This window comes from Mytilus edulis, chromosome 11 (genome assembly GCF_963676685.1).
Source record: "Mytilus edulis chromosome 11, xbMytEdul2.2, whole genome shotgun sequence".
NCBI classification, from domain to species: domain Eukaryota; kingdom Metazoa; phylum Mollusca; class Bivalvia; order Mytilida; family Mytilidae; genus Mytilus; species Mytilus edulis.
In genome coordinates this window covers 51,095,779-51,107,956 of record NC_092354.1, presented here as the reverse complement: position 1 = coordinate 51,107,956, position 12,178 = coordinate 51,095,779, and the positions used below count along the sequence as shown (strand labels likewise).

Sequence of the window (12,178 nt, the reverse complement as noted above, 5' to 3'; positions counted from 1 at the left end):
AACTTGATCGTCTCATGATAAAATTGTTGATGAAATTGCCGTGGGTTTTTAAAGAATCAGCAAAAAGCCATGGAATAAGAAAATACGTCCTTTCGTTTTCATGGTTTATTTAAGATCGTGACAGACAGCGCACTTAAGTTAGTATAGTTTTTTAAAACAAATATCAAGCGTTTATTTCAGAAAAAAAACATATGTTATATTTCCTAAATTATTTAACTTGTTAAAATTATTTATTCTAAACTTACAGTAGATTGCAAAGACTCTATTGCTTGTTCCCTGCTAAATCCCATTGACACTAATCTCATTATTGACACTTCATGATCACTTGGTACAGAGTAGTTTTCCTCGCCAGCACGTTTTGAGTGGTTTTTGTTGTACACTGGTAATAGAAAAATACTGTAATAAATATCATCGATATATACTTAAATATGATCCATCTTTCAGAAATATAAGAACAAAATGCGTATGTAATATGCGTTCACCACTCGTAATTTTGGTAGGCTGATAGGTTGCATTTCTGTAAATATTGGCAATGCGTTTCCCCATAGGAACTCCTAATACGACTAAAACTGTACCACTTTTACTATGAAGTCTTGAAAAAAAAATTATATCCTAAAATGGAAAGTTCATATGCCCTCCTATTTTTTTCAAAGGTCAAAATATAGGGCTGTGCGGCATATTTTCAACGTGTATATGACCCGGACTTGATAGAGTTTAAACTAACATAAAATGTATTAACTATCCCTACCTCGACTGTAGGGTTACCACAGATATCAATATAAACAATATTCACAAGTATAGTTACTGGTAACGTAACATTCCCAGGTTATATCTCTATGATATGCAACCTACAGATCAGAACTGGGAACCAGTAAATAAGCAAAATTAATTATCTATGAATATTCTATTCCCCCCCCCCCCCCCAAAAAAAAAAAAGAGGCGTGGTTTGGGAAACAGTTGTAATTACAAAGTGCAACCTTATATCTTTGTCCGTGTTATGAAGATCATATTTTTAATAAAACACCTGTTTGACAAATACAATAACATCTACCATAGATAAGCAATGAACTTTAAGAAAATTAAAGTCATGAAAAATGTAAAAAAAATCGAGAGCCAATCAAAAATCTTCAGTACAATGCCAACTAGACAACAACGTGAGAAAAACGAATATAAACCATCAGACTAATAACAATAACAAGACAATACACATAAAACGAAAGATTGGGCATCACGAACACTATTACTTAACGGGGTGAACAAAAGTGTCCGAGAAAGTTCTCTATGCTGACACATTGACGTTCTCCACGTTCCTATTATTTATAGAAAAAAAACTTTATGTCCTAGATCGTTTTTCATTGACAAAAGATGTGACATAATTTCAATCGGAATATAAAAGAAAAGTAGGGTTAAAGACAAGTGTAAAAGTTCCTAAATTGTCAGAAAATGAGACCATATCATGGTAATGTATTATATAAATATTAGTATAGTAAATATTTAGGGAAATATAATGTTTTTCTTATTTTACGTTTATGCAACCTCGTTAGATAGATAATTCTGAATTATTACTCAGTATACTAGTAGTTTCTAAATGTATGTACTGCAAAGTAGAACGGGGCACTATTTGTTCAAAGTGCAAAGTTTATGTAGGTAAAGAACTATATGTAAAAAAGGAAAATGTTGTATGTTTGCCAATAAGACATTTATCCATCAGCTAAGACCAAATTGTGAATATTGTGAAATTTCAAAAGATAAAACCATCTGATTTATAACGTATATTGTATAAGGCTGGTGCTTCTTCATAATTATGATGATTTGACAACACTCACACTTTTGAAAACAAATTTTAATTGTATATTTGAAAATTAAATACAATGAAGAAAAACATAAGGCCGTAAGTTTTCTCGTTTGAATTGTTTTACAATGTCATTTCGGTGCCTTGTACAGCTGACTATGCGATATGGGCTTTGCTCTTTGTTGAAGGACGTACGGTAACCTATAGTTGTTAGTTTCTGTGTCATTTTGGTCTCTGTGGAGAGTTGTCTCATTGGCAATCATTCCACATCTTCTTTTTTTATATATACAATATTATTTTTCTCTTCGATTTCCAATTTCAACCAGTTGCTTGGATATTTATTTTAACCTATGTAATACTTAATGGATGTTCTAAACTTTTATAAAAAATTTACTTTCTATTTAAAAGTGGACAAAAGATACAAAAGGGACATTCAAATTCTTGTCTAAATGAACGATACACGCCACGGCTAAAAAAAGATAAAAAGACAAATTACAGTATTCCAAACACTACATAGAAAACTAAAGACTGAGCACTAAAAATATAACAATATACCGTGGTAATCTCTAATATTAGGGAGGTAAAGCAGATCCAGCCTCAGATGTGGCATCCGTGAATATGAAATTGGAACATGATATTTTAAGGTTGTTTTTTTCAAATTAGAAATATTTTAAAATGAACATTTAGTAGTTCAATGATGCTGTATTATACTAGTATTGTAATATTTCGATTAAACTAAGCTTTACCTATATTATAATCAGGGTTTGTTGTACCACAGTCTGAGCAGAATCTAGTTACAGAATTGATGGATTTAGTGCAAGGATTTCCATTTATTTTTCCAAGGCAAACACCTCCAATCTCGTATCCACAATTATCACAAAACTTCTGGGTTTCATATTTGTCCTGTCCACATCTCTTACATCTTTTCATCGGAGACTTCTTTGTCACTGAAAAATGTATGATTTACTTATAAAGGCTAATGTATCTATGTTCCAAATAACGCCAGTAATGCGTAAGTCAATATGCGTATGGAAAACCACATGGGAATTGGTGTATGGTTCAAATAATAATTATCACCGACACTTGTTAAGTTTAGTCCATAATTTTTATCAGTGATATTTTGACAGTGTTACAAATTAATATTTACCAGCTTTGAGCACAAATTAAAAGTGTCATCAAAATTATATTTATCTCAGGTTTGAGAAGGTGCTACTTGGTAAATTTATTTTCTAACAAATGTGCAAAAATGTCACTACCATGGAAAGTTTTGAACTTTGATGCTATCCGTTAACATTGTAATAGTTCCCCCCTTTTTTTCAAACCTCCTTATATCTTTTCCTAGCTTGCCTTTTTTATATTGCTATGGGTCTTTCACATTCATGAAGGCCGTACAGTGACATATAGTTGTTTCTAACATGTATCTGGTTGAGAGCAGTCTCATCTAATATCATACTATATTTTCTTATTTTTACATTATAGTAGGATGCACTTGTGTGGGAGGTCGTTTCAATTTATAAGCTTAAGGCAACTATCAACCGGGGATCAATGGACAGGGCTGAGAACAATTATAGTTTAACTTTTCTACACAGATCAAAACGCATAAAGTAATAAAAGTACCGGCATGGTCAAATGTGTACATTTCCAATAGGCAAACAAAATTCATCCTGATTGAGGATGAACAATAGTAAACGGAAAACAAGCATGACATACAGCAAACAATGACATCCACTGATTTACAGGTTATGTACATTAAGAATACGGTGGCAACATGTATGTGAGTTATCAACCCTCTCCTTATCTTGGACAATGGTGTAACACAAATCATTAAAACAAACTGTAGAAATCAGTAAGCCAGAGTTTAATTCATCGGATCTTCACACAGCACAACAAAATCACAAAAACAACAAAAATCGTACTTCACAGTACTTGTAGTTACTGAAAGATAGTTCAAAGCCGATTTCAAATTATAAATGAACCCTTTATCTAAAACCTTCGGCTAATGGACTATTTCTGATATTGTATTTAAGATTTCCTACTTCAAGTTAGATATTTTGTATATAATCATTACATTTTATACCACTTGCAGTCACTTATGCAACATATGAAGAGGTCTGTGCATAAAACACGAAACTGACTGATATTTTCAGATTGATATTTGAAAATGAGACTTCGAGTCTAAAATTTAGTATTTCAAACCAAATTTGCCATTAACTTACGTAAATGCCTGATTCAAGTTCAAAGAAATTTTTGTTATATCATGTTTATAACGGTTGACATTTATGCTATAAAACGCGACCTTTTTTTAATTCTGATTTATTTCCTTACATCGCATTTTTAAGTTTGGAGACTACTTTTAACGAACTATCCGCTTTTAAATCAAATCAAATATTTTTGGTGAACTTTAACTTTCATGCATTTTTTTTGTTTTGTTCATCGATATATTGTTTGAATTATATACCTCACAGAACAGTTCGTCTAGCGTATGCTTTGTTTAATTTCAAAACTGATTTATATGTACCATGGTTTGCCACTCAATTCGCAAACGCATACAGCTTTTGTCAAGAGTCTGATATATCAAATTACTTATTATCATATTATGTTTATTGTAGACACAAAACAAATGAATAAGACATAATAGATTCCTTGTAAAAATTCATTTTCACAATGTCATAAAGGTTTTTCTGCATACTTTTTTTTGTCACTTTAGAGAATTGAAGTTACCAGAAGGTGGACAGACAAAAGGAAAACCCAACCCTTATTCGACTCTATTTAAATCCCGCGGCGCGAAAACAAATTCAAATTTTGATAGTCGACTTTATTTCTGTTTCAATATAAGCAAAGCATCAAATTCATTAATTTCGCTATATTAATTGCCCAATACATATACTGACGTAACAAAAGAGTAAGCTAATAAAGGTGGATTTTCCTTACATGTATCTAAAAACTATAATTATAGGAAATTTGTTTTACCTGAATAGTTTTCTATTTCGCAGTTTTCACAGAATTGTGATTCAATACTGATAGATTTAGAGCATGGTTTTCCATTATTTGTCCCGATGCATACAGTTTTAAGCTTATACCCACACTTTTCACAAAACATTTGATCTTGATGTATGTCATGCCCACAACTTCTACATCCATTTCTAACCGATGTGCTCGTTGACACTGAAACATATTTACAAAATAACTGATTACTATCACTTTAACTTTACTTACGGAAATTACAACCTTACTTTTCGAACGGTTTAAAGAATTTCATGAAGTGTAGATTTACAATCAAAATTGTACCAGTTAACATATTATAGTAAAGATTCACTGCAACAATTGGTACCCTCATGTACTAACAGTCTTCAAAAACTGTAACATAAAATGAGAGTTAGCTGAGCCTTTGGAAGGAAATATTATATTACTACACTGACAAATTTAGAACATGGTATTCCATTTATTTATCCGATGCACTCAGCTCCAAACTTGTAGCCACACTTATCACAAAACTTTTGATGTGGATGTTGTCTGTGCCCACATTTCGTACATCTATTCTCAACCACGCTTTTTGAGACTGAAATTTCATACAAGTAAATGAACAAAGAAGGAACGAAATCATAATCGTTATTCTTGTTATATGTTAACACAAGTGATATCCAGTGAGTTTATTAAAACGTATGTCTTTAAAAAACTTATAAAGCTTGGTGCTACCAGCTTCGAAATTAAACCTTATAATACTAGATTTGAAATACAAATATGCATATGGCATGACAAAATTAAAAAAACGAAAACTACCAAACGACAAACCGTCTACAATACACAAAATAGAAAACTAAGAAGCCCACCATGCACCAGACTTGATCTCAGAGGTAATGGAAGAAAAACAGATCATGTACCGCATAATACACGTACTATTATACTATTCATGTCCGTACAAACTTGATGATAAGTCTCAGGGAACGTTACATTCAATGAATATTGGTCGAGATTGTGGTTATCCACTAGGATATATTGGTCGTCAAACAGATGTTCTATACTGGCTATCCAACATCCAACCATTCCGTGAAATTACTTCAAAACGGCCCTTTGAACCATTTACTTCCTTGTAAGCAGCAACAACCTATTCAGAAAATCATGATAGGAAATGCAAGCTCTTGAATATCGTATGGACTGGAAGATCGAAACTTCATATAAAATATATTCATTTTGTCTCTTTAGATTGATCAAAACAGTATCAATAAATGTTTCAATTATGGGAACTTTGTTGTACCTTGCTTATTTTCAAGATTTGCTGTCCCGCAGTCTGCACAGAATTTGCTTGCGCTACTGATCAACTTAGCGCATGGTTTTCCGTTCGTTTTGCCGACGCATTCCATTTTAAGCTGATAGCCACATTTATCACAAAATATTTGATCTTGGTTTACGATGTGCTCACAATTCCTGCATCTAATCTCAGACAATGCGATCTTTGACACTAAAAACAAACATAAGTGCTATTGTTGGACTTTTAAATACGGTCGCGGCATCAAAATGTATTAATTCGTATTTGAACATTTTATTTATTATTTATCAATCACTGTATTATTCAACAATACATAGCATGAATTAAAAATCATTACAGGAAAAACACTTCACACTTAAAGTATTGTTATAATTACGGCTTGTTATAATTACGGCTATTTTTCATTGTTTTCGAACATATGTATACTTGTATATTATTATTTTTTTACATTGAAAGGGGGGCCATGGGGGTCCGTTAACATGTTAACAACACCTCGATTTTGGCAAAAACAGTTAACAAAAATTGCAAAAACGCTGATAACAGTTATCAAAGTTGGTTGAAAATAGTTAACAGCTTAATTGATCTCTAATAACAGTTAACAACACATTGAAAAGGGCCAGAACAGGTTAACACTAAAAGGTATTGCCCCATCCCCCAACCCCCCCCCCCCCCCCCCTTCATTGAATAAACATTGTATGCATCTATTCACGCCGCTCTGTTCTGTGTGTAATACATTTATTGAAATAAAGATTTGGCCAATTTTTCGAAATATTGCAGCTTCAAGTCTAAATTTCCTGTTTGCACCTGTAATAGTTCCCTTATCATATATAATCCGTTTTGCTAAGGTATTACTGGTGACCTTAACATTGTCAATAAAAGAGGGGCGAAAGAAACCAGAGGGACATTCAAACTCATATGTCGAAAATTAGCGGCAAAAAATAAAGAGTAATAGACATACAATCTTATCAATCACTGTATTATTCATCTTTAAAAACATGCTGTACCAAGTCAGGAAAATGGCCGTTGTTATATTATAGTTCGTTTCTGTATGTGTAACATTTTAACGTTGTGTTTCCGTTGTGTCGTTTGTTTTCTCTTATATTTGAGTGTGATTTCACATTACAATAAGACTTGTCACGGTACTTTTCTATCCCAAATTCGTGTATTTGGTTTTGATGTTTTATTTGTTATTCTCATCGGATTGTGTCTAATACTTAGTCCGTTTCTGTGTATGTTACATTTTAATATTGTGTCGTTGTTCTCCTCTTAAATTTAATGTGTTTTCTTCAGTATTAGTTTGTTACCCCAATTTTGTTTTTGTCCATAGATGTACGAGTTTTGAACAGCGGTATACTACTGTTGCCTTTATTTACACCAAACACAACAGGGAAAACTAAAGTCTGAGAAACATGAACCCCATCAAACACTGGGGGTTATATCAAGTACTCTGGAGGATTAAGCCGATCCTGCTCCACATGTGGCACCAGTCGTGCTCGTCGTGTTTTCACAGACCCGGTAAATAGTCTAATTCGGTAGATCAACACATGGGAAAAGGGTACGTGATTGTAGTTACGATACGAATGGATGATACCAACTTCACTTTTTGGAACTCTTGGCTCGGGTTAAGAGCTTCCTTGTGAGCGGCAACCCTCTACATCTTAGGATTTATACCTCAAAAGGTCAATATATTTGTATTTACGTTGGCCATTCCTTTTTTGTGAAACAAAGCAGAACCAAAACTCTTCAATTTGTCATGTAGTTTTGAAATACTTGTGTGAAGAGTAGAAACCCAAATCTTTTAATTGCAAAAGGAAAGAGTCATTGATAGTATGTACTTTAAGAGATCTTTGGTATTATTTTAGTATCCAAGCTGATTCACGTGACCTCTAGAATATGTAATTTCACCAAAACTTTGAATTCTGGTTTGAATTTCTATACGGTTAATTGAACATATAATATATCAAGTAACTTGAAAACTGTTATGCAAATGTTTGATAAATAAATGGAAACGCATGAAACAGTTCTCTATCAACTCAATTATTTTTCACGTGTCAATGATTCTTTGTTCTTTATCAATGTCACGATCAGGCAATATTTGTGTTCAGCAATCAGTGAATAAAATTCTTTTGTCAATTAAAACATTATGGGTTCGTAATAAATGTAAAGAAGTGCATAGGGAACTGAATTAATTATAAACATGCATTGATTCAGTTTTTCAGACATTATGATTATAAAATAAAAACAATATTTTATACGATATTAGACGGTTTTCTCGCGTAATGTATAATACAAAATACATTTGATAATCATAGAAATAGTTTTAAAATACGACAAATAATTATGCACAACAAAACAAAATATTGTCGAATAATTCAACAAGAGGGAACTTGTTTTACCTGTCCTACTTCCAATATTTGTTCCTCTTAAGTCTGTACCGAATATGGTTTCATGGCTAACAAATTTCGATTCAGATGTTGTATTAATTCCACCGACATTTACAACTTTGGACGTGTTGCCACATTTTTCACAAAATGTTTGCTGCTGATGCATGTTGTTTCCGCAATTCGTACATCTATTCGTAACCACAGAGCTTGTTGGCGCTAACATGATTGAAATATATATAAAAAGATTTTTTTTATATTTATTTGTGGTAAATATTTTTATACAATTGAGAAAAAGATTAAAAGTAATTGTCATCGATTAAAGAAGTACCTGCACCAATTTGATGTTCGACGTCTTTAATTCTTTTATTGGTGTTATATATATAAAATTAGTGCCCTAGCAGCGAAAAAAAACTGTATAAAAATGCATTTATTTATTTCAATGAAACCAACGTGTTTTTGCCATAGTTGTTATTATGTACGAGTATGACGATAAATTTGGAAAGTCAAATACGATTGAAAAAACGTAGTGTATCAAATTGTTGGACCATAAAGTTAAAAGCAAACATATAGCTTCAAAGTGATATGAACTCCTCCATGTTTGTCATGTTGCAAAGATTTATAGATAATTTACCAAAGCTCTCACGAATGGTGTCATTTAAATCCCATTTATCATTTCCATTTTCCTCATCTTGGCTGTCACTTGAACTACTTTCCGCTGTGCTTTCATTGTCCGATTCAAATAATGATCGATAATCTACAAATGATATGAAGAATCGGAATCGCATATAACTTTGCTGTTTAACACTCTATCTTGCTTATTTTGTTAGGTAGACAATTCCACTTCAGCGTTACTAACATCGACCAAAAAAGTAGGAAATTATTTCAACGCAACATTAGGTCAATTAAGCCCTTTATAAAGCTAATGATATGATTAAGACGTTTAAAATAAAATGAGGATTTAAAGAAAAATAATATTTCATTATAGTTATCAGTTATGGTATTGGTCAGAAAAAAAATGCTTATGTTTTTTTGAAAGGTCAGATTTGCAGTTACACTTCTATATAGTAATGATTGAAAGTTATAATCGACCGGACTACTCGGTTTGCAAGCATTTTAAAACAATGAGTCGAATCTATTTTTTTTAGCGTTCACAAATCAGTTTTAAATAAACTAATCATAGATACCAGGACTAAATTTCTTATATACGCCAGACGCGCGTTTCTTCTACAAAAGACTCATCAGTGACGCTCGAATCCAAAAAATGTTATAAAAAGCCAAATAAAGTACGAAGTTGAAGAGCATTGAGATCCAAAATTCCTAAAAGTGTTGCCAAATACAGCCAAGGTAATATATGCCTGAGGAAGAAAAGCCTTAGTATTTCAAAAATTCAAAATTTTGTAAACAGTTAATTTATAAATGTAACGATATCAATGATAATTCATGTCAGAGTGCTGACAACTGAGCTTGTTAAAACAGTGATTCTTTAAAACATTTAAATCTTCAAATTTAAAACAAAACAAATCTATCTGCTTAAAGTATTACTTGGAAAAGTGTCAAACTTGGAATTCCACTATCTAATTCAAATATACCTTGCAATTCACTACTGCATAACTTGTCATTTCTTTTTCCATCTATTTTTCCAGGGTAAAACGTTTCTTTCTTATTCATTACTACGACACTTCTAACACAGCTTCTTTATAATAAGACGGAAAACATAATTTTTCTAATAAGCATTGTATCGCTGAAAAGATATTATTGCATTATATTTTATTTATTAATCAACTTTGTATAAGTGTTAATATTATATAACGTAGTTTTTTTGTTTTTTTTTCGTTGTGGTAAACTATGTATTCTAATAAAATGACATCATTATTGCGCTTTGTAAACAAGGCCGTGTTCTAATTAGCACAAAATATGTTTGATACATGCGCACATACTTAATGTTTATATTAATGTTATTTTCATTCATATCGTATAAAATATATACATTTAAGCAGCTTAAACAATTTTCATTATATATGAACATGTAATGTACTGACTCCATGGGTAGAAACGTGAACAACCTAACATTTTTAAGGTATTTATGGAATTTGATGCGACTGTCATACAAGTGAGAGGCTTAGCGCTAAATAAACCAGGTTCAATCCACTTTTTTTCTACATTGTACCATGTCAGGATTATAATAGTTGTTGTCCATTCGTTTGATGTGTTTTATCTTTTATTTTTGACATATGATTAGGGACTATCCGTTTCAAATTTTCCTCGGAGTTCAGTATTTTTGTTGATTTCACTTTTTCCCAAGCTTCGACCTATTGAATATTGTATATGTCCTATTCGAATCGACATAATGCCTTCATGTCATGTTTTATGCTCATTTTTTTAAGGCATTTTATTTCACCAATGTACAATATCGACAAATGTAATGCCTACCAATGTTAAATGAGAATAGAACATGACGTGTAGGAATTATTTCTTTATTATTTATGTCCCCATACTTTTATTTAAGGTAGTAACCAACACCTTGACTAAAATTAATTTGGCTCGTTTAATATTCATAAAATTTTGACAAAGTACTTATTTTGACCCTTTGACTAAAATATAAAAATTACAAGAAATTTGAACTAACCATTTAATCAGAAAAATTACACTGGTTAGATAGCAGTTTGACAGACAATCCTCTTGATCATTGAGAAGCTTAATATTCCCTTAACAACACAACGTAATTAAAACGTTTAGCTGATTTTTAAAGAGTTATCTCCCTGTAGTGTTAGGTACCACCTTAATTAGTTAATCCATACTATTTTGTGTTTGGAATCTGAAAATGTTCTAAAGATGATTTCCGTATAAAGCAATAATTTATTGCAAGCGTTTAACATCAGCATAGTAAGATTCATTTGTAATACTTGAAACTTGCTAGGTAAATATCGTTTACCATTTAAATTAAAAATTTTATTCTCACTCCCCAAAAGAATTTTCTTACAACTCTATTCGAACCAACTTCTCAATCTTACATATCTTCTGTCTATTTTTGGTCATCATCAATGTACTCATTTGCCCTTTTTCAAGTTAACATTGAGTAGCGCTATTAACTTGTCAAGTAGTAGTATCAATCTATAAAACAAAACTTACAAATTTCGAAAACCAGTGTTTAAAGATAAATTATAACATTCAAATTCTAATGTCGTTTACCTTTCCCTGGCATAATCAAATACATATAAAAAGTTGCCCATACCTCTTTCATATTTTAGTTCTTAAGTTTCCATCTTTAGATGCGTCCTAAAAAATAAGATACTATACGGAAAATAGCGATGTCTTCTTTTTCACTTGATTATATAATTTCAAAAGTTTACTTTTACCTTCATTCATTTACTGTTGTTATTAAAACACGAGTAGATTGAAATATGGCTAAAGATGCCACATGAACATTTAATCTAATGAGAAAAAGACTAAAATATAAACAACAGTATACAAAATATAACATATGAAAAATAAGTTCTGGGCATCAACCGGGATATATATCAGGTGCTACGGAAGAATAGACATATCCTTCTCTACATGTAGCACTTGCATACTGTACATATAAGTACAAACCCAGTTATATAAAGTGTAATACATATGAATTTCAAGAGTTTGATAAATTGCATTATGACAACTTCTTTTCTGAGAGTTATGCCAATAGTTATCAAGGGTACCAGGATTATAATATAGTACGCCAGACGCGCGTTTCGTCTACAT

General features: G+C 31.7%; 1 protein-coding gene across 1 annotated transcript; it reads right to left on the bottom strand.

Moving 5' to 3' along the window:
* Positions 1 to 230: 230 nt before the first annotated feature.
* LOC139494350 (uncharacterized) lies at positions 231 to 11,747 on the bottom strand. Its single transcript, XM_071282517.1, has 8 exons — positions 11,676 to 11,747; positions 10,033 to 10,184; positions 9,075 to 9,197; positions 8,456 to 8,659; positions 6,048 to 6,251; positions 4,763 to 4,957; positions 2,539 to 2,739; positions 231 to 379 (listed from the first exon to the last, which is right to left on the bottom strand). The coding sequence occupies exons 2-8, from the start codon at positions 10,109 to 10,111 to the stop codon at positions 231 to 233; spliced, it is 1,155 nt and encodes a 384-aa protein (XP_071138618.1). The 5' UTR covers positions 10,112 to 10,184; positions 11,676 to 11,747.
* Between the last annotated feature and the right edge of the window lie 431 nt (positions 11,748 to 12,178).

Bases quoted from the DNA above. Each gene is read 5' to 3' on its own strand.
- LOC139494350 (XM_071282517.1), bottom strand. From the start codon at position 10,111: ATGAATAAGAAAGAAACGTTTTACCCTGGAAAAATAGATGGAAAAAGA. The intron at 9,198-10,032 runs GTATATTTGAAT...TATCATTTGTAG, and splicing joins ATGCAGTAGTGAATTGCAAG to ATTATCGATCATTATTTGAA. The intron at 380-2,538 runs GTAAAGCTTAGT...TTCTATTACCAG, and splicing joins AAACCCTGATTATAATATAG to TGTACAACAAAAACCACTCA.